The 27912-nt window shown below is 40.6% G+C and overlaps 1 protein-coding gene across 2 annotated transcripts; it reads left to right on the top strand.

Moving 5' to 3' along the window:
- On the top strand, positions 1 to 26462 carry gnb1l (guanine nucleotide binding protein (G protein), beta polypeptide 1-like). Of its 2 annotated transcripts, XM_044025700.1 has the most exons (8): positions 3 to 61; positions 6516 to 6622; positions 7054 to 7202; positions 7892 to 8017; positions 8105 to 8267; positions 11365 to 11457; positions 16615 to 16830; positions 23754 to 26462. In XM_044025700.1, the coding sequence occupies exons 3-8, from the start codon at positions 7093 to 7095 to the stop codon at positions 24033 to 24035; spliced, it is 990 nt and encodes a 329-aa protein (XP_043881635.1). In that variant the 5' UTR covers positions 3 to 61; positions 6516 to 6622; positions 7054 to 7092; the 3' UTR covers positions 24036 to 26462. The 2 variants fall into 2 exon arrangements, with proteins under 2 accessions (XP_043881634.1, XP_043881635.1); XM_044025699.1 differs by lacking the exon at positions 6516 to 6622 and having other exon boundaries at positions 1 to 61.
- The last annotated feature ends 1450 nt before the right edge of the window (positions 26463 to 27912 follow it).

Here is a 27912-nt window from a genome sequence, read left to right as displayed (position 1 = left end):
ATCCTGCTCTCTGCCTGAGTCTCTGTGACAACTCTCAACGCCGCGGTTTCTCTCTGAAATGGTATTTTATCAAGTTTTGTGTAAACCAGCCTGAATGTAGTGACCTTAAATACCCAGCGTTGACAAACTTAACATGTTTATCATTCAGCAGTACTGCTGTTGTTGGTGTATTGCAGGCAGAAGCGTCATATTGCTAGATGTTTCTTCTCCTCTAAGCTAATGCTTCCTGAAACACACCTGGAGTAGCAACGTTTATCAGCCCAATATTATCTAAGTAATGCTTCAGGTTCGAAGTTAAATTATTTTCCATGACGTCCAGGCGCACGTATGGACGATTATAAATGACTTTATTTATGTAGGTAGTACCTTTCATACAAAACAATGTCATTCAAAGTGCTTCACGTGATAAAAACATGATGGTACGAACCTCCATTCAGGATTTTATCAATTTAACATAAAATCTCCCTGCCCATTTACCATAATGAGCTTTATGTCCACTTTTGATCAATTTAAAATTACGACATGTTAATTTTTGTTCAGTGATCAAACCTTTATTCAAAATTGCTCAGTATAGGAATATGGCTTTATATTAAATATGCGAGAGCCCATATTCAAATTAAGTGAAATGAGAACCCTAGAAACCCTATTAAATATATTTTTTAAATATTTTAATTACCCGAAGACAATACATAAATGGGGAGTTATTGTGGCATGTGCACTAAATCAATATTTATGCTTCAGCTTATTTTTATTGAAGTAGTTTGTGGGTTACATCGATGGATCTACTTTGGATAAAATTGGCAGAATTACTATCACTAGCAGTATTAATAGGCACTGCTTTCATTACTGCTGTTATTTTCTAAAGGCATCCTTACAGTTATGTATTATTATTGCCATAGCAACCAATCTGGCAGTGTTCAATTACAGCTGTAAGCAATGTGTTATCTTTAATAATATAAATCTAGTATTATTTTCTGTTATGTTGGAATGGCATATATAAAGAATGTTGCAGCCCTGGTGAAGATGTGGTTTGACTTCACATGAGCTTGTAAAAAATTGATCTTGCTGCGTGCTTAGGCCTCAGGCAGTCACTCATCATACCCTGATGATGGGTGACAGTTTTAATACTAGGGCATGTGTTGCTTAACAAAGAGTAACAAACTCTTGATCCGCTGTTGCATAATGCCCCTTTTGGGATTACAGTAACATTTACTTGTCTTTGCTGTATGGATAGCAAAATCCCCATAGGCCCAAAATACCATCACACCCAAAATGTGTGGAGATGTATGATGACACTTGAGCTGTCAACCCTCTTGTGCTCCTTTATCCTCTAGTGTCCAGGCAAATGACCTGATGGAGGAAATGGGTGATAATGCAAACAGATAAAGCCTCTGGTACCTGTTGACCACAGGCAGGACCTCCTGAATCAGGACTCTCTGACACAGTGCTTCATCAGTGCCTGCCTCAATGACACCCACAAGGCATTCAGCTCTTATCTGCAGTGGCCCCTGCTCAGCATTCACGCCATTCAAGCGAACAATGCCACCCCTTCCCGCTCATTGGTTCTGTGACTGACAGTGGGTGTTGGTGCACTTGTGTCTGACTTCAGCCTCTGTCTGACAACGAACTGTTTATCCAGTCCAGATACCCCTTCCAAGACACAATAAAGGGTGTGTCTTCCTTGCTACTTCCCTTGTTGTTTGTTTAACTGGACTTTTATAATGGCCCCAGCTCTGTATTTGGCACGTTGGTTTCCTTCTCAAAAGGATGGCAGGCTGGGACAGAAGGGCTGACTAATGGTTGCAGAATGGACTCACCACCCACCATCTGCACAGCCAGTGAGCTGGAAATTCCTCCTTGGTGAGACAGTGAAAAGCAGGGAAACAGCAGATAAGACCACTGCCTGACTATGAGAAACAGCAGAATGACCATCAGTTGAGGTGTAATGACGCAGAAATGCATTGAATAGGCGTTTTTCCTCTGACTTAAACTGACTGAGCTGAATGTTTGCTGGGAAAAACATTGCAGAAAAAAATGCCTTTGGTTTGATAGGCTATAAAGTTTTGTTTTTTTTTGCTGGCCAGGCTATCGAGAATGCAGCTTTTGAGCTATGCGCAATCTACTTTGAGTTTTCATCATGCAGCTCAGATCTCATATTTGACGAGGCTGGTATCAGCAAGAGATCTTGGGATCCCATGCCTCCATAATGGCTCCTGTGAAGCTGGGGCTTTATAAAGCTTCAATAATAAAGCCCTGTGATCAGTATATCCCTCCCTCCCTGCTCTTATTTATGAATGGCAGAATTTGACAAGGGGACAGCTCAGGTGGGTAGCTGCCGATCACATGACACCAAAGCCCTAAGAGAGGAATGTGAGCATGACTGCCCCACTTCTACTCAAAAACTTTGATTCCCCATATCATAACGATCCCCGTGAGCCCTCATGTAGGGAGAAGCAGTGGAAGAGAGTTGGTTGTTGGGGTGACTAACAGATAGTGGCTGCGTTTGATCTGAAGGTCGCTAGCCCCTTGCTGGTGTTGAAAGATCCTTGGCGAACGAGGCTGGCTCTTATTTAATAACATGAAGGGGAAGCGGACCTTTCTCTCATAATTAGGCCTAATTACCTAGTAGGTGTGGACAGACGGCCCAAGAAGAGACAAACTGCCTTTATCCACGGACTTAGAGTCAGATTACCCAGAGCTGTCTTATCTGTTACAGGACCAGCAGGAGCCTCAATACTCCTCTCTTGCCTCTTCCCACTGGCTCTCATATCCAGCTCAGGTATATTAATCAGTCAGTGTGATTTATTATACCCCTCCATGACACAGAGGCTTAATTGGGTCGAGCTTGCTTTTCCCTGCTGAGATTTTTCTTGTAAAATTGACTCATAAGAAAGTATTTTTTAATTATTGCTCAGTCACAATTACTTTCATAAAACTGCTGAGATCTTATCCTTGAGGATGTTTGACCTTCATACTGTCACTTAAAGATTTATGAGACAGTCAAAAAAAAGTTGTGATTATAATAATTTCTTTTTTTAATTTTTTAATACAATTTTTTGTCAGAAATACAAGACTTCTGGACCAGCGCATGTCTGAATTGAATTTCAATAAGTTTCTGGTATTGACTGGGTGTCAAATTTGCTCTTTATTACCTAATAATGAAAATGTGTTGTCATTTGATATCTAATTTCGGTACCTAAGGAGTTAAGCTCGTCAGAGGGAGTGAGCCAGTAAGCTTGCAGCATGCTGTTTTATCAAGTTCGACTGTGCTCATGATTGGCAGTCTGTGCAGGAAGTTACCACCAAACAATGAGCTCATTCCCAAACGACAAGAGGAAGACAAGATTTAACATGTGTTTTTGGGTGCGTATGTGTCGCTCTGTGTTAGACTGTAAGAAGATTACAGGGCCAGCTAAAATTTAAGAATTCTACCCTAATGTTTAATGCAATTACTTTTGAAAATAGATAGTGTAGAAAATCATTCATCAATCAAGCAATGGGTATCTGAGTCAAGATACTGATATCGATACCGTATTATTTTAAATAATACTTAGAGTTACACACATTTTGTTTCTCAATAGTCTGCTATTGAACTGCATTTTCAGTCCTTCTGTCACTTTTCTTGAAAAGGTATATTTGCATTTATTTGACTGGCTTCATAGTTAGTTTGGTCCTTTCTCTCAGAGAACAATTTAAGGGTCCTCACAAATAGATTTGAGTGACAACCTGCCACCATGTTGTTTGTTTACAGTATCTGTCTCTCCCTTCCTGGGCTGCCTCCGTGTTTGTATTTGGGTTTGTGGGTGACTCACTTGTAGCCACCACAACAGAGTCATTGTTGGGGGGCAATTGAGCGCCTGGAAATTCTGACGCAGAGAGAGAGGGAGAGAAGAGTAAAGGAGCAGTTTGTCGAGGAAGTGGTGGCAGGAGAAAGTGGCCAGTAGTATACTCACCTTTCAGATACAGGGTTGGCTTAAAAAGTCTTTGAGCCCTTCAAAGTGACATTTGTCACTGTGCAATGTGATTGACAGTGAGCTGTGATTACCAGCGGAAACTTTCCCATGTGCTTTTGAGGTATTGAAAACAGTCAGTTTCAGGCCTCTGTGTCCGTGACTCATGGCTTCATGCAGGCCTGCTCTTAGAGGACAATAATGAACGCTTAATCCACCTGTTATCAGGGTGAGCTTCTCCCTGTCACACACTCACACAAACGCAGGACTCTGGCTCAGGAATGCAGCCTTACCCATACATTCAAAGGAGAAGCGGCTTAACTGATAGACCCTCACACAAACAGTGCGGGTGGTTTTCGCCATTTTCTTCATACCACACAAAAACAAGTTTGTGCAGTTGGTCACTGAAAAGCTTTCTGTTGGTATGGTTCAAAGAGATGTGTGAAAGTTTTTTGATCAATAGCTTATACAAAGGGGCACATGTTTGAACCATGACACGGCCTTTAGCTTGATTACTGCACACATTTGCATGGAAACATTGACAAACATGGTCATTCTGTGTATTTGCCACTATCCATTCTTACTGAGCACTTGACTCTTATTAAGCATAGCTGGTGAGTTGACTGTGTTTTCAACAGTCCCATAGACTGTGTGGTGTATCATCCTTAATTAGGCAGGCTGGTCAGAGGTCTGTCTTTCTGCTTCACAGGTTCACATGGACAATTTAACCACTAACCTCCTGAAATGAGCTGCTCCTGAATGCCTCAGGCTCCAGTTTCAGTTTCTGCTGATTGCAGGGAGCAAGGGTTATGATAAGTAAAAGTCAAGTCGGGTGGGTGAGGTGGGGTCGAGGGGTGAGGATGTGCTTAGTAACCCGGCTGGAACTTAATGGTTGAATGTGATTGTCAGTGTTTCTCATTAAATTCATTTTGTATTAGAGTTAAAAAAGGTTTCATTGTCCTGAACCGTTAGCAGAATGGGTTAACAAACACTCCGTAATCACATCTTTTTCTTAGTTACAATTTTTAAACTTTGGGAGCACATAAGTTATATGAGCCTAGTATAACAATGAGACTGTTGCTTGAAAAAGCTGCTTGTTGCTCTGTTGTGATGACACAGATATTATAAATCTATTATATCAACCGGGCAAACCTGGGAAGACATGTTGCGTTTGCTTTAACATCAAGAGGAGAGAGTTTGGTTGTTTTTAATTCCTGACAAACTCCTTACAGATAAAAACAGATTATGTCAGTTAATTGATTAATACAATTGTAATTGGTTTAATTCTTTTTGGGCAATTAATTAATCATTAAAATCTCTACTTAATGTCTTTTAAGGTCTGCAGGTCTCACTGAATGCATCTCCTATATCCTAAAACGTTTGCATAGCTTTTCTGTTTTTAAATGTGTTAATGTTTCATCATCTTTAGATTTGTTTGCCTTTGTAACCTTCACTGCAAGTCACCTGTCAATCATCAGAATCGTGTGAAAAAAGGGAGCAGAAATGGGAACATAAAACTATAATGAATAATATCTTCTGTCTTAATTTGGTGTATTGGCAGTAGGACTGAATGAGTTGGGTGAAATATTTATTTTTTTAGATTTTTGGAGGCAATAGGAGAACCCAGCAATGTTTAAACCAATGTGGTTATGGACAAGACTGATTTTAGGGCTGCAGCATTTAATCATTAATTGATTACCAAGTGAATCACCAACTATTTTGATAATAGGTTAATTGCTTTGAGGGCTTTTTTTAAATAGTTAAAACAATATTTGTGGCTCCTTAAATGTAAATATATTTTATGTGGACAAAACAAGATATCGTTTTGAAATTTGGGAATCACCGATGAACATGTATAAACCAAACAACTAATTGAGAAAATAATTGACAAATGAATCGATTATGAAATGAAGTCTTAGTTCCTGAATTATTGAAGCTATTTTTTTGTCCTGTTTAAAACCATTTTTCCTATGCAGCTACTATGTCTCCACAATGTCCCACTGTATCTGTAAGGTGAAGCAGGCGCAGTCTTTAGTTCTGCTTGAGTTTTGTAATGTTGTGGTTTGGCTGCTGTTGGTGTTTTTGGGAAAAAAAACACATGTAGGATTTGTTCTTATGTAGACTTGGTGAACAAGTCATTGCAGATAACGGTGTTGACATTGTTTTTCACCGTGCCAAGAGAAGAATTTACTCACTAGCCTCAGGGACAGACTTCTTGACAGTTAAATCAAGACAGCTTTTATTTAAAATGTTGGGTTAATTGGGTTCACTATTATTTAAGTTGTTTTTTTTTTTTTTTAAAAAAAGTAAAAAAAAAGCAGTGGCTGTTTATTTTTCTCAGTTACACTGAGTAGGAGATGATTTTAATTTTGTTGATTTTGAGCATACAAATGTTTTCTAATTTTAAATATACTGACAATTAATTGAACTCCCCGAAGCATTAATGATCAAGAAGATCAAGAAGCTTAGAATTGGCATGAATAGATGGATATCATCACTATCTGAAGCCAGACACTCACATGTGATTATATTGCCATTGAATGTTGATGCATTATTTCCTTGCAGCATACCTGCGGTTGGTTGGGTTTCCTCAGCTGCCCGGCCTACAAACAACATAAAAGCCTCAGCTCTTAGTTCTGCCTTTGGGACAACGGCTGTTGATCACAAGCAGAGTGAGAAGCTTAAATCTCCGTCTGTTTACTGTAATTAAGCTGTCAGAGGTTGTGATTTATGACGTATTGAGTAAGAGAGGTGTTATCACGTAAACTGGAGAGACATACAGAGTGAGAGATGGAGAGAGCCAAAGGGTTTGTAGCTACTAACAATAGAGAAAATCGAGACAGTGCATTAAACATAACTGTCTGCTGGGCGGAAGAGAAAGGCTTCAAGGCAAACATGGAGCTACTCTCTGACTCTGTTCTTAATGTTTGTGCAAAACCAAAAGGATTGCTGCTGATATTTGTTACCAGACTTACATTACATTGTATTGAGTCGAATTAACTTTGATACTTTTATTTATTCCTGCTGGCCATTTTTTGTTGAGGTGGAAATGTTGACTTCACCTGAAAATGCTCATCAACTTCACTTTTCTGTCTGTTCCCAGTGGCTCTCAGCATCCAAACAATGATTGCATGAACCAGGGATGTCTCGTCCCGCTCCGTCCCCCATCTACACCCTGAGGGGAGCTGGAGGGCCCCTTAACACCCTTCACTTCAGCTGCCTTGCAGGGGACACTCCCCTCTTATTTTCTGGGTGAGTTATTTATCTCAATATTCATATTTGAGACTCCTTTTTGTCCCCAAAACGGAGAGGATTTGTTTCTGTCAATTTATGCCTCTTTTTTTTGGTGCATCCTTAAGTCCATCATCAGAGACACTTACATGTCAACAGGTTTGTTTTATTGTGATTGATAAGTAGACACCAAGCCAGTCATTAGCGATACACTTTAGTTGCTGGCTTTGAGTGAAGCAAAGAGCTTTGATTATAGCTGCACAACATTTTAAAAATGTATTATCTCTGTGATATGTGATTTCACTAAAGATGTACATGTATTGTAGAGACATTCTGAAATGCGATAATTGTGAGATTGTTTCTCATGCTAGCTTTGTTGGCCAAGAGCGTACTTTTATTTATTTTATCATTTTCTCTCAGTATACTGTAGCGGCTTAGCACACTTTAATTAAATTCCCCTCTCATATTGCAACACCCTCATACCCCAACTGATTATTGGGCCAAGAAATTAGTTTAACAATTGCAATTTATAATTTATTTTTTAGTAATTATATTGTCTTTGCATGATTTCCATATCACATTGTTTCCTAATATTGTTCAACTGTAGTTTTAATGTTTTTTGGTGTTTATTATGACCACTTTGTGTTGAAAGAGTGGTTGTTTCTACCGTGTGAGTAACATAACAGCCATCATGCTGTTGGGTTCTGCAGGTCAGGACATGGCGTCGTCCATATCTGGAACCTGAACAGCAGGAGGGCTGAGAGGAACTTAGAAGGTCATTCTGGTAGCTCGGTCATCTGGGTCAACACACTGCAGTCAACGGGAGCCCTCCTCAGGTCAGGATAACACATTTTATATGGTCATAGGTTTCTGATTAGCTTTCACTTCATGTAGCTTCTCCATTTTCTATTTTGGGCGTGCAGTCAGGGACGGGACATGCAGGTCTGCCAGTGGGACCTGAGAGAAGGTCGCAGTGAGGTAGTGGACTCTGTATGGACCGGCAGCGTTGGATTCTGTCAGTGCTCCCTGCTGGAGACGAGCTCTGGAAGCTCCCTGCTTGCCTTTGCTGGACAACAGACAGAGGAGGTGAGACATTGAATCTGTGTAAAGATTGTGAATATGAGTGAGGAATCCTTTGTGTCATTCCTTTATAATCCAGTGCATGCTGGGATATGCTCTTGCCCTCCTGTTGCATTTTAAAGGATAATTATGTGCAAACAAGCTTCAGTATTTCAGTGGTTTGTTATTTTGTGCTGACATTAATGGCATAAAAATGATCATACATACATATTAAAGTTTTTGTTCTTTTTTGACTTTTGCCAAAGTGTTTTCATACTACATACAATATATAAAAAAGGCTCAGTATTTAAAGTTCTGTCTGTGTGGGAAGTAAACTTTATCGTAACATCTCAGACAGTATAGGCAGGTGCGAGGTTTGTTGTTGTAAAAGTCTAGCTTGTTTTTTTTTTTTTTGTTTTTTTTAATCCAATCCTGCTTGAACCTGAAGACTTGCTGTTGCCAGTTTACTTCTTTGTCTTTACACTCATTTGTGGCTTTTTGCTGTTTGTTGCTTTTTGCATGGTCGTTTTTTTTCCCATGGCCACACTGCTTTGATCTTTTCCAAGAAATCCAATTTGTGACTGCAATATGATTTGAAATTAATCAGGGGTTACAGATTGTCTTTTTAATGGGTCGTGAGTCATCGAGACATGTAAACAGTGAGTTTGTTGCCAGAAGATGCCAAACAGCAATCAAAACAGCACCATTAACAAAGCCGTATTTAATTACCAGCTATCGGCCAAATGTCACTTCATTTTGGTTGGAAGCTGCTAACATGCCACGCAGTGAAGACTTAAGTCTAAAGCCTGGAACACACCTCTGCAACAACGATCATTCATCGCACAGTCGCACAACACACAATGTGATTCCTCTCACATAGGCAGAAAGCATAGGTGCTGGTTGCTTGTGGCCCAAAACTTTATCCTGATATACAAACCTTCAAATCAGTCGATATAATAATATCACAATATACTACCGCTTTATTCTCCACATGAGGGTCGTGGGGCCCTGGAGCCAATCCCAGCTCGCATAGGACGAAAGGCAGGGTATACTTTGGACAGGTTGCCAGTGCAGTTCATTCTCACGTTCACATCTACGGTCAACTTAGAGTGTTTTTGGACTGTGAAAGGAAGCCAGAGTACCTAGATGGAACCTGGAAAGACGATGATGTCCTTGCTGCAGAAACACCTTTGAAAAGAAATAGTGATGTTTGTCTAGCTGTATGGATAGAATTCCCAGGCTTGATTAGATCATTCACTGGGATGACATCACCTTCAATCTATCTCCTATTTAATGTTCAACACCCACAAGTCTGTGCAGCTTTGTATGGAGCCAGTGTGTGAACGGTGCAGCAGGATGGGGAGAGGGCAGCCAGCGATTCAGCCATCTTTTATTGCCTCCAGATTCATGTTACTTGTTCCTCTGCAGAGGAGCCACACTTGAAAGGGACAGAGCAGTCACCTGATCCAGCCAAACGTGCCTCCGCTAACCCCAGTCCAGCAAGCCAGGCATCAGGGCGCCTGTGACTCCCAGCACCTCAATAATGCCATTGTCCCAACAGACACCAGACAGACAGAAACACACACACACCCATAAAAGGTAGACCAAAACAGGCCACAGCCAATTTTGTCATTTTGTCTCCCCACCCCATTCCACAGACATAACTGTCCAAGACAGATGCTTATCACGTGTCTGCAAATCAAACACCCGCGTAATTAAATTCCCTCAAGAAACAATACATACGCCACAAAAACAATAGTATAAGCCCTATTTACGTAGGTTAATATTTAGATGTGTAATCAAGAAGACAGGCAGCAGGTTTATTCTGAACTGTTTCAGGTGGGTGGTTTTACTGTTTACTACTCACAGTGAGATTCCTGCCAGCAGACTGCTGGCATTGTGGGAACATTAATTAATAGTGTGGGTGTTTTATTTATGGGACAGTGTGTGATGCCACACAGGAACAGTGATTACCTGAGGCGCAGGGAAGTCCTTAAAGGCCCTCTTTGTCAGACATGCCGGGATAAACACGCAGGACAGATGTGGCCTAGCGCTAAAATACAGATCACTCCCTTAAAGGCCTGTTTCATCTAATGAGGATGAATATGCGAATCATCAGCACAGAGGAAGTTGAAGGAATGAGCTTTAGTAGTGATGTGGGTATACACACACACACACACACACACACACACACTTGCCTGCCTTCATTATGCTGTGTATTCTATCAGAATCAGTGCCAATGTGTACAGGAAAACACCGTTCATGTCGCAGGGTCAGACTTTAGCAGGATTTATTATAGACAGTGCGGCGGCTGCTTTGCGCTAATGAATTGTCCTGTGCTGTTGTTTGGAGCCACGCTGATGTGCAGAAGTCCTGACTCTTCAGACGACAACTAAATGATGACTTGTAGACAGACTGTATATACTAACCGCTGCAATTTGTGTGTGTTTGTAACCGGGTCCACATAATGAAAACAGACATCCTGGAACAGTAATATGCTGCGATATAAAGGGTAAAAGTGTAAAATAAAATAAAAATGATGAAAGTGCACTAGTTTATACACTTACACTTTATCCTAAAGATTCATTGTGTAACATTTTAGAGGGGTTTATGAGCAGAAATTGAAAATACTACACTTAAATATGTTCATACGAGTGTTTAATTACTTCATTTGCTCGTAGCCTTAGAATAAGGCCTTTCAAATGTCTGTTCTTTAGGCAAGGGCCTTGCTTTAAAGAGGCTGCCATCTTGCAGTGGCATGTTTCCACAGCAACATATGAATGTGCATAAACCAACAAAGAAAGAGGAAATGGCGGAGAGAGTTGAGAGTTTCTGGTACGTGAAGGCCACCGTAGTTTCCTGATGTGCTTGAGAGTTAGTTACACCATTAGGTGACTTTTCTTCTTACACTGCCATTTTATTTTGTCCACTCATTGCAAGGATCAAATACCTGTAAATGTACAGATTTTTCCTTTGTGTTTTCTAGGACGTTGATCGTAATAAACGTTTTACCTGTTCAATGCAGGCATGATGTCACGAAGACTCAAAGTATTGTTGTTCCCTGCTGCATAGAGCAGTGAGCATGACTGTTCTCTTATTTTAACCCTCATTTCTCTTTCTGCAGATCAAGATCATTGAGCTGCCCAGTAAGAAACCAGTCTGCACCCTGGTACCAGATGCTAAGGTGGGGATGGTCATGTGTATCAAACTCTGGCAGGTGAGTACAAGTATTGATTGCTGCATTGTGTTTATGTTCCTTTTGAACTGCATGTCTAAATCTGTGATTTCTCTTGAAAGAGTTGCACGTTTTTTTTTTTCTCCAAATTGTAGCTTGCAAATCTCACAGGCTGCAGTTTCGGATGTACATTGCGTTACTTTATGCAACATATCTGATCCCGGTTTCTGCTTATATTTTCAATAATTAATAGTAATTAAGATCCTCATATTTGATAAAGTACATTTTAAACTGAAGCTTAACTTAAAAAAAAATTGCTGCTCACATGACAACCAAGAAAATCAGACGGCAGTGTATCTACCTTCCCTTTCCTGTTTGTTTAAGGGCTTATTCTAGACTGGCTTGTTGTATTCTGATTGGTCAGCAGTCCTTAACTTGACAGATTAAAAGAAAAGTCAACAAAGATGCACATGTGAGACATGGCTCATGATTTACAGCCCAACAACTTGTCCTGATCCATTTCTTCCAGGCATTTTGTCTCAGCTGGCAGCGAGTACCAACACTGTAATTAGACATTTGGAGCACTGTGGGTTCACAGCGATATATCAGCCTGCAGCTGTACATTCAATCTGATCTGAGCAAAAAAAGTTTGCTCTCTGTTTTGTAAATGTTGTCGAAAGTTTTATTTCCCAGCCATTAACGAGACCTTGTAATTATTTTCATGGTTAATTATGAACTCTTGGGATTTGGGGCTTTGGGGGAGGACACACTGTGGATGATTCAGCGCTGTGTAGTTTACACGCAGTTGTATTCAGTTATTCAGGACACATTTAGACCTGTATTTGTGTAATACAAATTAGAGTTCCTTTTATAAGTCAAAATATAAAAGCCATAAAGGTGACGTAGTGTTTGTGGTGTTTTCATGAAGACGTGTAGACCAACTAGTCTCCCGGTGCCTGCTGACACGGTGTTTGTGTTTTTCTTCCTTTTCCTTTGATTTCACTGTAACACCCACCTTTCATCATCTGATTTATGAACCAATGCTGCTTCAGTGTTGACTGCCAGGAAACATAATGATCAATTATATCATTATAAATTATATAATATCATTGTAATACAGCACAGGCAGCTGTCTGACTTCAAAGCCGAACGGCCCAGGTGATTTTAAATCATTTCAGGCTGATTCCTTTCAAGGCTGAGGCATGTTCATCTGTTACACTGACTGAGTGAATACACACACACATGCACACACAAGCACAAGCAGTTTGTGAGTTTTGTCAGTGCTCGGTAGGGCTGTGTATTGGCAATAATCTTTCGAATGGATATATCCCAACACAGATGTGACAACATTTTAGGAAAGTGTTACACTGCAATTTTATTCCCCTCATATTTTAAGAGAAATGCTCACGGTAACTCTCAGAAAATCACTGTCAAGGATATTTCCATACCAATACACCCCTCCAAAGTGTCAGTACATTATCACAATTTGATATTTTATTGTGTCGATGTTTTCTTGCATTCCTTTTGTCAAAAATAATCAAAAACAGAAGCGACAAAAACTGCCCTTGTCTGTCATAGAAAATGCACATCAGTACCCACTGTTTCCCACACCTCACCCCCTCTCTCCGCTCCAGTGTCTCTCTCTGTCACACTCCATGCAGGAAAGAGCTACTGACAATTAACTCCTCTGCCTGTCTCTCCTCTCACCATCCTTCCCTCCTTTTTTCCCCTCCGTTGAGAAGAGAAGAAATTATTTCCAAGATCGACTCACCAACAGATTTATCGTTGGCCTGTGAGCCATCTCTGATGGATTTTATGGAACAGATTAAATGTGGTGTTAAACTTCACCTTTTTTTTCCACCTCCGCTCAGGAAAGTCCCACGCGGCCTTTAGTTGAAATACTGGGCTCCCTCCGAAAAAGGTGACAGAGCTCACTTTCTCGTGAAAGCGGAGAACAATACAGCCTAAAGTACCTCCACATGTTGCTTTGACTTGTGTGGGGATGCAGTGCTTGGCTTGGGGGACAGCATTGATGTATGATGTGCAAGGCTTTTAATGTGAACAGAGGCTGGCGGGGGGAAAAGGAAATGTTCCTATACAGATATCCATCACTCTCAGCTCATCACCTTGCTGCCTTGTGGCCATGACATCATGGCGGAGCGGGACAAAAACCGGAGGAAACGATTGGTTCCTTATGTGGAAGCGGTGCCTGCAGCAAACAAGCTGTTGGTCTCTTGGTTGCTCAGGATATTTGGGGAACGATGTCACACGCACGTTTTCCTCAAATTTATTTATTCTTTTTTTTTTTTTTGCATTTGTTAATTTGACATGGTACGTGTTGAGTGTAAATTAGTCACAATCAGCGTGAAGTCTGATATTTATTGAGAAATATTTTGCCGTTTCATGTGCAGATGTTTAATTACACTAGAAAAAGAATTAAATGACATTAACTTTAAATGAATATCCGCAAACCCCAAATAACATGGCACACGGTTGTGTTTGATTACTCGTTTGAATTGGCGTTAAAACATTCTTTTAACTACTCTAAATAATTACAGGGCAGTGTTTATAATTCATTAAATGATTCAGTGGAAAAGAGAATGTAATAATAAACTTTCATTTGGGTTCATTTGGTCCCTTCAGCAATGTTTTTCTTACCTTTTTAATAAGAGCAATTTTTACTTTTAGATTAAAGGTGCAAGTGTGACATCATATTCATGATTTTTACTCACCAAACAATGACTGGAATAATTGGAAATAATTATGGCAACACTTGTAGAATGGCTGGATTTGCTTTAACATTTCATTTCGATCTTATGGTTCAGTACTTTGAAATGATTGCATCAATCATTGCATTTTTATTGGGGGATTTTAAAACTTCCTTCCAAATGACATTTGTTTTCAGAGAAAAAGAAAAGACTAAAGGAAGTAAATCAACATTTCACTAAGTGTGATATGTCCCTCAAGTCTTGGGTTCAGGGACATTGATTAACCATGCTGATTAAAGATATAAAATTTAACATTTTCTACATGTATTTATATATATGTGTGTGTGTGAATGTATGTATATATTTATTTATTTTGTTGAGTAGTGATCTTACCTCAGTCAAAATGTTTACAACTTTGAATAAATATGTAGAAATGCATATATTTCTTTCCATTTCTGTCACCTTTAATTACATCGTCCACTTACCACTTACTAATTTCTGCTGTAACTATTGGGGTGAATCTTTAATGAAACGTCAGTAAGGAAGGAAATATTCGGTTGTACTTGTTAACCACCAGTGTCTTTTTGTTTTTTAAATTTTGTGTGTGTTTGCTGTGCGTGCAAACTAGGTCTGTACTCATTGTTTTGATTGAGAGACTCCTAATGACAGAAATGACATGCTGTGCATGTGACTGAATAACTGTTGTCTGAACGAGCGCATTGACGTGCAGCTTCATAAAATAATAGTTAACTTGTTAATAACAATCACAGCTGTTTACGCGATGTGACAGACTTTCTTGTGATAACACATTTTAACACGCAATTTGCAGTTGCACTTCACTGTGCTCCATTAATACAAAAATGGCAGCCACGTTAGCTTCATTGCTCTCTGCTGCTGCTGCTTTCCTCTCAACCAGCTCCCATTCATCTGTCTTTCCAGCTGTTGTGTGGTGATGAATCTCCTCCCTGAGCCCCAGCCCCTCTCCAGCAGAGAGTCCTCTTGTAGAAAGGCCTGTGGAGGATATAATGAATTAGGTGTCTTCCCAGGGTTCCCTGACCTCTGACCCATGACATCATCCATCAAGGAGGTCCTCCACTTAAGTGAAATGGTGGGCCCCAAGCCTGAAATGCTCTGCTCCGGCCCTGCCGGCCCGACCAGGGGCCACTGATTTTCAGTTGTTTTTATTTGTTTTCATAATCCCTTAGTGTTCGTCCTCGCTGATGTGTTTGGAAGTAGTACACAGCTCTGTCTATAATTTGTGGAGAAAAAGAGAAATATGGAGCGTTAAGTGAGAAAGAGGATTTAAAGATGGATGAAAAACTGGCAGATGTGGCCCCTTTGCACATATGGAAAAAATTTCTCTCCCTCTGCTTCTGCAGGGCACCGTGTGTTCGCTGGGGCCTGAACGTGCACTGTATGTCTTTTCTCTGAACTTGCAGGACTTCTTAAATGGTCATCTTAAAAACTTCGGGTATAGCGGACATATGTGCATGTGAGAAGGTGTGTCCAAAGGGCAGAAGAATGGATTTTGTTAGAAGTTTGATTTATTTAGCCTTTCTCTACCTTCTTCTGTCCTTTCTTTACCTTTAGTTGTGTGGAGACACAAAAAGCCCCCGATTTGATGATTTCACCTTTGTTTCACTGAAGCGATTTACAAGTTATCACAGAGTAGGGACACATTTAAAAGAAGCTCAAGCAGATATTGAGAGGCTCTCTGCGACGCCTCAGGATGGGAAGACATTTTTAGACATATTTATAGACATATTTGTCTATAGATTTGCGATTGATATGGCTTGTGTTTGTGTCTGGTGCCCGTTTGTGCACCTTATTTCATTTATGACTGAGTAATTCATTGTTTTTATAATCAAAATTGCAATTTGAAGCTATACAATTAGTACATCACAGCGGCTGCAATTTAATTCTGCCATTTTCAGATCTCGGATTGTTGTTGTGTTACTGCATTCCTGGCATTAATTGGAATAAATCAAGAAAACGTTTTGTATTTTTAGGTTTAGATACAATGTGCGGCAACAATATTAAGGATAATTTACTTTTTCAGTAGGAACAGCTTCATGTGTAAAAACAGTCATCAAAAAAATGACAGCATATAAAACATGAAGCATGAAAATCCAATCTCCGCCGGAGGAGAAGCGCTACGTTTGCAGTATTTCACATCGGTGTATTTCTGGGTGCAGGCAGTGAGCTCTGTGGCTCAGTGATACAGATGAGGAGCAAAGTGAGGAGTGGTGTAATGGAGTGGTGGGAAGACAGAGCAGCAGGCTGACGAATGGAGCCCACAGCGTCTCTGAGTGTCAGCGGGAGCTTCCACCATGATAACCTCTGCTCTGCTCAGCTTCCAGCATCACACAGTGGTTTCTGTGGTTTTGACGACACGGCTCTCTTCTCATCTTACTTCATACTGATCTTTCCGCTCTTTCCGTCTTGTGTCCCCTCCTTTTTTTTTCTCTTATCATTTTCTCTCTCTTTACAGCCAGACTCTGGTCCTGGGCCTCTCCTGTTGGCTGGTTACGAGGACGGGTCCCTGTTGCTGTGGGACGTAACCCAGAGGTGCAAGCTGAGTGAGGTCAAAGCCCACCCTGAGCCCGTCATGTGCCTGACCTTTGACACCAAGCGTCTGAGGGGCATATCTGCCTCCTGTGAAAAGAAGCTCTCCTCTTGGATACTGGACGGACAGAACAACCTGCAGGTCAGCAGAGGGGACACACTTGGAGAGGGACAAACATTATAGCCCTATGAGAGTTACTGTAGTACAGTACAGCATAACATTTAGGCAGGCATGATAAATATAGAACAGAAGTGAATAAAAGAACAAAAGCCTCAAAATAACAATAAAACAAATCAAAATCATACTAAAAAATACTCAACTACACCAGTCCTGTAAATGCCAACATGTAAAAATAGTAGTTTTTAAGTTTTTTAAAATTGACAAAACAAAAAGACACTGGTGGTTAAGTTTAATTACCATTTATCCACAGCTTTTTTTGTCTTTTTTACTAGTTCTTTAAAGATAATTGTATTATAATGACAATAATAATAAAATATGTGTGTGTAAGTGCAAATGGCATATGCATGGGCAATAACAGAAGTACATCCCAGTGTTCTGTTTGGGCTACTGGCTATTGTAACACTGTTAATATTATGGGCTACTGAAGTGTCCCCAGTTAAGGTCTCGTACCCTCAGCCTGATAACTAATAGGTGTTTAAGACATTAGCCTGAATGCCATAAAATATTATTAAAAAAAGTGCTGCCTTTCACGAGACTCTTTTGGAAAACATTAGGGGCCAAAGAGGAAGAGGCTCAGTGGGGCTCCTGGGGCCATAAATCAGCTGCTGGTTACACAGTGTTGGCAGGGGCAGGGGCCAAGAACTGGGCTGGAGCTGTCACTCCAGAGTGTAGCCACCCATGCACACACTGACACACAGTCACACATTAGGCCACTATAAAATCCACAGCTCTAGATTTAAAAACGGTTATGAGATGTATTTTTTTTTCTCTGATAATAAATAGGAAATGTATTTGTGTACAGTTGAATTGTTGTTCCTCTTCACTACTGAACTTACAAAATCACACAGTCCATGAAGGCTCTGTCATGCACACAAATACTTGGGAATGGCCTTAATTATCTTCTGCACAGCAAAAGAGATCACTTCAGCCTTGTGCTATAATTCATTTTATGTAACAGCCAACACTTCAGAGACTAAACGCCTCATTTCGAGCTATATTTTCTCTTGATTTCATGAGCAAAAGTGAATGCTCCCATTTCTCAGCCAACCCTCATGAATCAAAGCCAAGGGGAACCTGAAGCTGATACAGGACACTTCTGCACAGCAAAAGGCTATTATTCTTTCCAAGGCTTTTTACAAATGATGGCTTGAATTAGAAATGATTTTTTTTTTCCACCTTGAAACCTTGTCGAGAAAAACACAACAAAAGATTTGATTCAATATAACAGGAGGCGACTAATTATTTGGTTTACTTTGCTCAAGCAAAAAAACATTGATTCAGCATGTAATCCAGCATAAGGAAGACAGGAAAAAAGCACAAGGAGAGGGAAAGGATCCAACTCGGGGATTTTAAATTATCCTAAAGTGCAGCTCAGTGTGACGTCCAGACAGCTATCCTCAGTTCTTTCCCACAAAAGTATTTTTGTGTGGCAGCAGTGAAGGGAGCAGGCAGATGCCGGGTGGCAAATCCAGGCCCCGGGTTCTGACGGACGACCCGTGAGAGGTAATAAAAATATCAAAACCTCGGAGGCCCCTTAACCAAACAAAAAACACATCTGCAGTAAAGGGAACAGTAGTTCACAGTGGGAGGCTGCAATAAAGGCTGAGGAGGCTGTAAGTGCCACAGCATCCCACTTCCCACAAATTACCCCGGCGATACAGTCCAGTGTGGAGCGATGGGCTGGCAGGACAGATAGATGCTTTTTGAGAAATGGAGGGGAAACTGAACGTGACACAACACAGCACCAGTTATGATTTAGTGAAGCTGAAGGGCTGCGAAGTGAGCTTATCAAGGCCGGATAAAGACAGATAGCCTCAGGAATGGAGGTTAATGTATTACACATGGCTCCCACAGGCCTTTATCGGCTGTTTGACCTGGCTCGCCTGATATCTCCTCAAAGCAATGAGGCAACATCTTCAGCTCCTTTTCTTCCACTTTTGTTCTTGCCTGGATTTTTTTGAAAATGCGTCGGGGGTGAGACGACGAGGGCGTGGGCGTTAGCATTTACAAGCTGTTAAGCCAGACGGACGTATATTTAGGTGGCCACTCAAATGTATTGACATGTGCGGTGACAGGCTGCTCAGGGAGAAAGAAAAAGACAGAGGTCACGGACTGGAGGAAGAGAAAGCAGGTATAGACGGAGGAAGATTAGCAGTGCAAATCAAGCATGGTTGACAGCAGGCTTTTTTTACGAGACTGATGACAGTTCTCTGCAGGTGAAACCCCTGGTCCTCTTATTCACTGCTATGTAAAAACTATCCTCACTGTGTTCACCTGCTTGTCATCTTCAGTCAGTTTCTGTACCTGTCATCAGAACTGATCTGATGATCTAACATATGGCTCAGGTCACTTCAGGCCCAAACTCAGTCAAGTGTTCATACAGGAGCTTGAAATTCTTGAATTTTAATATTGTGTTTTTAAGGTTTGAAAGTGCAACTTAAATTACTTTTTATTGGAAACATTAAAAAGATCCCAGTAGATCAACAGTTTCTGAATTCTCAGACAAGCCTGTCTGACACCAACAACCGTACCTTGTTTAGAGTCACTTAAATCACCTTGTTTCCTCATTCTGATGCTTGTTCTGAACTTCAGCAGTTTGCCTTGATCATTTTAATCACTTTTGTTTAAAAAAAAATCACTAAAACTATTATTATTATTATTTACGATGATTAAATGCAGCAAAACTAATAAAAGAGAGAGAGAGAGGCAAGGGAGAGAGAGAGAGAGAGAGAGAGAGAGAGAGAGGAGAGAGAGAGAGAGGGAGAGAGAGAGAGAGAGAGAGAGGAGAGAGGGGAGAGAGAGAGAGAGAGAGAGAGAGAGAGAGAGAGAGAGATCAGTGTCACATGAAAAATAGGGTCAATCACTTAATCAGGAAGTGAGATGAAGGTCTCGCTTCATGCTGCTCCATAACATCATCAAACTAGGTGTTATTGTTTTGATTGAGAGTGTCAGAAATGACATACCGTCATTTAAAAAAAAAAAAATTGCGTTAATTTTTGCATGTATGAAATTGACCAAAGCTGTAAGTTGCTGGAAAAGCTTGAAGATAGACCTTGAAAGTGCTTGGAAAGTGCTTCAGTTTGACCTTGGAAAAGGTACATCACCCTTGTTTGTCTTCGTTTCGGACTAATGTGTGTCCAAGCGGGCCGTCATCTTTTCTGAATGGGACTGCTCACCTGTTTGACACATCCATCTCCTGCTCCGACAGGCAAGGTGACAAAAGGCTGTAATCTCCCCGCTGCAGAGTGTGATTCTGGGATGGGGTGTGTCAGAAATACCTGCGAAAAGCCTCCCAGCTGCTCGGCTTGAGAGAGTGAGTGATGATGGGACATTTCAGTAGAACAGCGTGAACGCCAAGATGGGTGCCAAGACTGGTGGGAGAAAAGTGCAGCAAGGCTTGAGTGAGAGCTGCCAAGTGGACGCTCCTTTTGAACGTCTCCTCTGTCGGTGAGATGATACAGAAGAGGATCCTTAAGTGTGAGTTTGTGTTGGATCTGTCACGGAGCCACAGCGGGAGTTGTGGGTCCGTGCAGCTGCCGAGCGGAGCTGGTAGCCTCCTGACAGCTGAGAAAGCTGGCGTTTAGACAGCAAGTCTGCTCTCGGTGTTTGTGCTGTAACACAGGGCCGGAAGGAGCGTTCATACAACAAAAACATGCATGATGAAGCCTTAACGTGGACTCTGGGAAGAAGACTGTATCAGGCCAAGGCTCTCTCTCTCTCTCTCTCTCTCTCTATCTCTCTCTCTCTCGTTAAAAATGTCCCTCACCTTACTCTTCCCCTCCAAGTGTGTTGCAGAACTTATGTAGCCTTCAGCTAACATCAGAACTCAAAGTTTAGTTTGTCCATTCTTGGGAAATGAAAAACAGCTCTTCATACATCACCAGGTCACTGTAATAGAATTGAGAACCGTTTTGTTGTCTTTGAACTGCCAAATGAAAATAATTACACACTGAACCTTTTAATGACATTGTAATTCAACAATTTTTCTTTTTAGGAAAAAGCAAAATGACTTTGAATGGCTCCATGTGCAGTTACCCATTATGCTCTTTTATCTGGTGAATAATAATAATAATAATCATTTAATTTTCTACTGCTTTATCCTCCACATGGGCGATGTGGAGGGAGCTGGAGTCAATTTTATACTACTACTACTAAAAATAATGGTAATAATTATAGTAAAAACCAATTTTAGTGAATTATTATGTATGTAAAATATCATAAGTAGTAAAATGTAGTGACTTTAGATTATTTTTGTCAGACCAACAACTAAAAATTTATTGTCTTCAGCCTACCAATCCAAAGCACTTTAGAAACAACAGCTGAAATAAAGTGTTGTGTATTAGGGATAAATAAAATATAGAAACGTAAGACCTAAAACTAACAATAAAATACTTCTGGACAAATATAAAAACAACAAAGGTAAAATTAATAACGATACAATAAAAACGTCTCGTATCTAAGAGACCGGGCAGGGGTGTATGAGCGAAGCAGGTCAGAGGTAAGATGAGGTAAGACGGGGCAAGAGCATTTGAGGATTCAAAAACAAATAAAATCATTTTAAAATGAACTCTTAAATGCACATGCAATCAGTGGAGCGAGGCCAAAATGGGTGTTGTGTGTTCTGGCCGAGATGTAATAAAGGCATAGATTACTGTGTCAAAGTGCTGCATTGAAAGGATATTTTTTTCTTTTGTTAACGATCTTAAATGAAAAAAGCTGGACTTTACGACTGCACTGATTAAAATGACTGTCCATCTTAAAACCCAGATTTGTGACTCTAGGCTTAACATCAACAACTGACTGCCATATATGAACCAGCATAGCTTCACGTGAGCACCATTATGTCTTAATTGTAAAACAGGACGACCCCTTTTTTTTTTTCCACTAATTCTTTCTGCTTTCTCAGACTGTGGAAAGTAAAAAAAACAAAACAACAATCATCCAACCGGCCCCGCTGAATGACCACTTCTACATCATTAGCCGTTTACTGCTTACGTTTGACCCTTTAATGAAACAAATGCCTTTTCCCTGACACAAACTATGGGAAGCAAAACAAACAAAAACAGACACTTAAACCCATCATTATCAGGGGGCTAATGCAAACCAGATGCAGTGAGGTTGTGGCATACCAAATTCTTGAGGTAATAACAAAGCTCCAAACAATCTTTCACCCCCACAGGTTTCTTTGTATCAGTGAATCTGGTTTGTTTGTTCCAACCAATCACTGTGCTTTATTCTAGTGGTACCAGCAATGGGGTAAAAAAAGAAGAAAAAAAAAAGACAGACTCAGAAGAAATCACCATGATTATTGCCTGTTCTGAACTTTTTGATCAATGACATTCCTCCCTGCTCTCGTTCTCCCTTTGCATTCCACTTTATTCACTTGGGCTATGAGTACCTGGCTTATATTTTCCACATGCAAGTTGTGGATGGTTCCTGCCCGGAACAGGAGCACGCAGATACATTCTCCACCATCTCCTCCCATCCAAGGCCATTAGTCTCCTTAGACAATGCTTATGAAGTCAATTTTACGCTGTCCAGTTTGATTTCAGCTCCCATATCCAGATGTTTGTGTCCCATCTCGTGATCCTCGCCGTGTAGAAAGAGCACGTTCGCTCGGCAGGAATGTCCAACACAGCAGGCCCTTTAGATGGCTATCTTCACCACCATTCATTATAATATGTCAGAAAGTTGCCCCTTTTAGAGAGATTGATACAGTCCTTGGGACACTGTAGATCACAGGGAGAGCGAGCCGTAGCTAATCTTTAGCAGGCAGATGTTACAACAGTGTATTTATCGGGTCTCTTCTCCTGTTGACCGGACCTTTCACTGCGAATGTAATTCATCAGAGGAGCTTAAAGCAACAAGGCCTCTGCAAACAAGTGTTTCAGCGAGATGCTCCGTCTCTCTTTCTCTGAAACTGTGACAAAGGTAACGCAGAGCTGCCGCGCTTCCAGATCAGGCCTCCCCTAACTCCAAAACCAAATAGTGGGACGCAGAGAGGTTTTCTCTCGCCCCCTCGTGCAGTTACGTTTCAGGGCTGCTGATTGAGTCCCGCGAGTCTAAGGCCAAGTTTGACAGAAATCTAGCCTTGCACTTGGACCTCTGTCATCAGATCAGCTCGGTCAGTGTTTGTGTTGGCCACGGTTTCTTAGGAGGCAGTGATGAATTGAATTAATGACCCGTTCGCTAACACTGATCACAGGTTTTAGATTTCTCTGAGAAATTCCACAAATGCCTCTTTCGCACTAATATTAGGATTTTTTTTTTTTATTCCGCGTGACCCCGCCAAAATAAGGTGGTTAGTATTTAGTATTCCCACTGCCTGTGCCTCAAATGTGACAAACGCACCAGAAATTAAACCAATCAGAAGAAGAAACAACAGTGAGTGTGCTTTCATCGTTAACTCCTTAAGGGCCAACCTTAATGATATAATAAAATAATGTTACTCTCTTTGCATTCATTTGATTCCCAATCAAGGCACACTGGTAAGAGTTGTTTTCTATTCTATTCTTGGACTTAAAATATTAAAAACAAAATAGAAATTTAATAGCGAAAATGCAATTAATTATGATTAATTATTGAACTTCTGCATTTGTACCAAGTAAAGTTAGCAACAAATACTGTATTAATGGCTATGTTAACAGCTGGAAGATGAATGGGCATGTTAACATTGTGTTGGAAATGACACCGGACTTTGTTTCACTGACAAAGATGAGGTAAGAAGGAATGTGCACGGCTCAAAAATCCGTTCAAACACAGGATTAAATGGGGTTTTTGACCGGTTGGAATATTGCAGTGCTTTAAATATTTGTAATGTTGGACCAGATTTACATACATGACTCCAACACAGGCTAATGTGATCTCATCCTTTACTTTCACAGCTCCAGGACCTCAGTGTGACGTTAGTCAACCCCGGTGTTTCCCAGCTGTGCGTCAGGGAGGACGGCAAACTTCTGGCTTCAGCAGGCTGGGACCACCGAGTGCGGGTATTTGGCTGGAAGAAGCTGCGACCACTGGCTGTGCTTCAGTACCACAGTGACATGGTGTTAAGTGTGGCCTTCTCAGACCATCAGGACCCCAGACAAAGACTGCTGGCTGCCGGATCCAAAGATCAGAGGATCAGCCTGTGGTCAATATACAGCGAGGGAGCCAACAGTAGCTGAACGTCTGAGCTGGAGGAGGACAAACAGACTTTGACTCAAACGTTGTCATCTGGACTGATGCAGGGATTCGACTGCTGGATATTTCCTACAACCTTAAGTATTTCATTAGACCTCAAAGAATTGAGCAAAACAAAAAAAAAACCTTCCCCCCCAAGTTGTACCACAGAAGCATTTCTGTTATTTACCCGGACCACATTTTAAAACGGGTGGACAAAAATAATAAGAAATACAATACAATTCACCAAAAACTAAACCCTTTAAAATGCAGCTGAAAGAACACCTCATAAAGAAAACTGGACATTGGACATTTCAAGAGCTGGACTTTTTTAAGGCCATATGAAATTGCATTAGCTTGTGTTTTACCTCGTAAATTGTTTCTTTTTGTTTGTCATGACCAGAATAATGATGCCAAGTACATCCGATATGCTAATGTTCTTGGAAAAAAAAAAAAGAATACTTAAAGGTTTTTACATTAAATATAATGGCATGAATCTCACCATTAGAGCTGCACAATTAATATGCAGTGGTCCAATGTCAAAAACGAAACAGACTCAAAAACAATTTAGTTATTTGATAAAGATGTGACGAAACGGATAAGAAACATTTTCTTATGTTCTATCAGAAGTAATTTCAATATGTTTTTCATCATCATATTGTGCAGCTCTACTAAACATGCAAAATTAATTTTTCGTGTTAAGCCGAGTGAAAATGGCTTCTCTCTTTCAAATGGTTAATTCGGCTTTAGAGATGTTTTCCAGCCTTCAGATTTCTAAAAGCCTGACGTGATGGTTTGCGCAGCTAAAGGTGATTGTGTTGACTTATCTGATGGGAGATTTGCTTCAGTGGACTTGAATTTGTGCTATACAGCGCGCACCTGAGCTGCTGTGTAATCCAGTGTTGTTATTCTAGCAGGTCGTAGGTGAACACACAGGCGCTGCGGCCTGACCTGAGCTGTGTTTGTCAAACAAGGTTAATCACAGCAGCGGACGCAGAGAATAGTGAGATGTTGGTTTAGCAAAGCTGCTGATTTTGCTCCTGCTCTCCTTGGAAAGAGGTATTTGTCGATGAACTGATTTGTTTTATTCGAGCTTCATTTAAAGAAGGAAAAAAGGCAAAAAGAATATTTTACTAAAGGAGAATTTAGAAACATTTTCAAAGTAAAATAATCTGTATTTTAACATCCTTTTGATCACACATTTAAAATGAATGCAAATACAGATGTCAAACTGACATTTGTCAAGAAAGAAAGTCCCAGAGAAAATACAGAGGTGTTGTTTTTCTGTCCACCATCCCTAATAATATCTCTGCATGAGAGCTCATGTGTTACAACACTGTGTTGAGAGGCCCCGGCGGGGGCGGGGCAGAGTTTCAAACGCTAGATGTTCTGCTTCATAAAGGCTTTGTCTCCTGGGATGACCCTGAACTGAGAAGCTCATCGTGCAGTACAGGAAAGGCCTGAGAAATCAAAGAGCCAGACTTGGTATAATGGCCTCCGATCATTAGTGAGCAGAGGAAAGACGAGGTCATTTACCAGACAAGGCGGCCTTACTGTGACGCTACTGTCCCAGAAAACAAGTGTGTAACTCCAGTGTTACGCCTCGAATTCAAGTTTTTAAAGCTGCAGTGTGTAACCTTTTTTGTGTGATATTTTTATTGTTGTAACATTTTGTATTGTCAGTTTGTAGCTGTTATGATTTACTAAATGTTCTTACTCGTCAATCACTTCCGGTGTGCGGTGCAAGAATGCAGCTGGGCGACCTCTGACCTCTATACTGAGATACTTAGAGATTCATGTGCGGCTGATGAGGCTTAATCAGCATTGTGTAAACCCATTAGACGGTGGTTTGGATCTAACATGCAGTCGTCCATATTTAGAAGTTATGCTCTACTTTTTTGCTCGCTGCCAGCATTATCTTTAGGCAGGTGTCATTTTTGGATTGTTGTTCAGTAATATGTCAAAGGTAAAGGGATGTGAAAGCTGATACTGATATCTAGTGTTATCATTACATCAATTGTTGAAAGCTTTTGTCATTTTACAAAACCCCTGGACTAAGGATGTTGTCCCCCTCTGCCACCAAGTACCTGGTTTTAATGACATGTTTTCCTTGTCCCTCACACAGCTCCATCTATGCCTTTTGTGTCTGACCCCACTGGTGACATCTCGTATTCATAATAGCTTCCTCACTCTCCTGTTGGCTTTGAACAAACACACGGAGTGGCGTGGGCCAGCTTCCGTCCATTCTCTGATAAATCAAATGCTGTGTCCACTGGTGCAGATGTCTGCTGAATGGAGCAGACAGACAGACGGACACCCACTGGCCTCAGAAGTGGCTGCTGGACCTCGTTAATCACTTCATAATGGATCATTTAGGAAGTCAATAAATGGACAGGGAAGCTGTCGGCACAACAGGCCCCGTGCTTCACTTATCACCGAATGTGTGTCTTCCTTGGTCTTAAAGGTCAGATGTCAGCCTGGCTTTGGGATGGGACGTAATCTGTTGGATTGTACTGGTGTAGAAGTGATTGCCTGTGCACGGTCATTATACTGAACCATAGACTGGATGAAAAAAATTGTCATGTCAAGTTCCTCCTGAAGCCAAACAGGAAGTGGAAATATATTAAACTGCCACCAGGGGGCAACTTTGCAGGTTGTAAATAAAAACAAAAAAACTAAACTAAGTTTTAATGAAAGTCTATGGGGAAAAGGAGCCTAATTCCCACTTGATTTATAGCCTCAGTGAACATTTTCCCAACAGGTTAATTGCCTCAGGTCTTCTTCAATAGAATATAATGACAATTTTGTAAAAAAATCATAATAACAAAATAATTCTCCATTTAAAAAAAACATTTTATTCAAATTTTCAAATGTGAATGAATACAAACGTATGAAGACTCCTGCACAGTGATGGTGATGTGTTTTGATGAGCTGCATAAAATGTCCGTCATCGACCTCATGCATGAGGACGCAGAGAAATGTGAAACATGTGTTCTGTTGTTTAGGTGGACGTCGAGTTGCTTTTACCTGTCTTGTTTTTTTGTAACTGTCCAAGTGAGTCTTTTCACCACAAGTGTACAGAGATGAAGCGAATGCATCCCGACCCTGATGGGCCTGTCAGAACAGATGTTCCAGATGCAGCCGAGTGTCAGGTGATGCCTCGGGTCCCATCATCATCCATCCATCCTCTGCCTCCTCATACTTCACTGGCAAGTCCTTGGCACGCTGTCTCCTGCAGTCTGAGACACCTGGGCATATGAGCGGTACTGCAGCGTAAGTGGAAATGAGCAAGTCGCTCTTCTCTTCACTGTGACATGAATGATGCATCAAAACCCTGAGCTGGAAATTGTCCTAAACCTGGTTTAAAAACACGCCAGAGCCTGTTTTTGTTCCTGTGCAGAGATGTAGTGCAGAAAATGTTTCCTATAGTACACACACACTGTACTGATGAGATTGGTTGGTATTGAGGTGCAATTCATTATAATTCCTCCAGCAGGCACAATTTCCCTGATATGCACAAATAAATATGTCCGTATTATTGCCTTTGAAATGTGGATATCTAGGGGGTGGAAAATCAATAAATAAACAGGCTGTATGTTGGTAATAATGTCAAATATTTAAAGCAGGCTTTTCCTTGAATAACTTCAACAGTAAACGTATGCACTGAGCATGGTTTATTATTATTATTATTATTATTATTAATAATAATAATGATAATGTAAAAATATATAATATAATATATTGACACTTATTTTATGATGTTTTATGTTGATACTGTGCTCTGATAATTTATAGTGCTACTTTTATTGCGTGTGTTTACTCAGTACAGCTTCAACACTGTTACTGTTATTTTAGACAACAATCTGAAACTGTGACGTTAAT

This window comes from Solea senegalensis, linkage group LG5, assembly GCF_019176455.1.
Source record: "Solea senegalensis isolate Sse05_10M linkage group LG5, IFAPA_SoseM_1, whole genome shotgun sequence".
In the NCBI taxonomy this organism is placed as follows: Eukaryota; Metazoa; Chordata; class Actinopteri; order Pleuronectiformes; family Soleidae; genus Solea; species Solea senegalensis.
Note: the sequence above shows the minus strand (reverse complement) of the source record. Positions and strands in the feature narration are given on the sequence as shown.

What these genes read in the sequence shown, in the direction of transcription:
- gnb1l (XM_044025699.1), top strand. Translation starts at nt 7,093, where the DNA reads ATGTCTCGTCCCGCTCCGTCCCCCATCTACACCCTGAGGGGAGCTGGA. An exon ending in CTGGACAACAGACAGAGGAG is followed by an intron (nt 8,268 to 11,364) that starts GTGAGACATTGA and finishes CTCTTTCTGCAG; the next exon opens with ATCAAGATCATTGAGCTGCC. An exon ending in ACGGACAGAACAACCTGCAG is followed by an intron (nt 16,831 to 23,753) that starts GTCAGCAGAGGG and finishes TTACTTTCACAG; the next exon opens with CTCCAGGACCTCAGTGTGAC.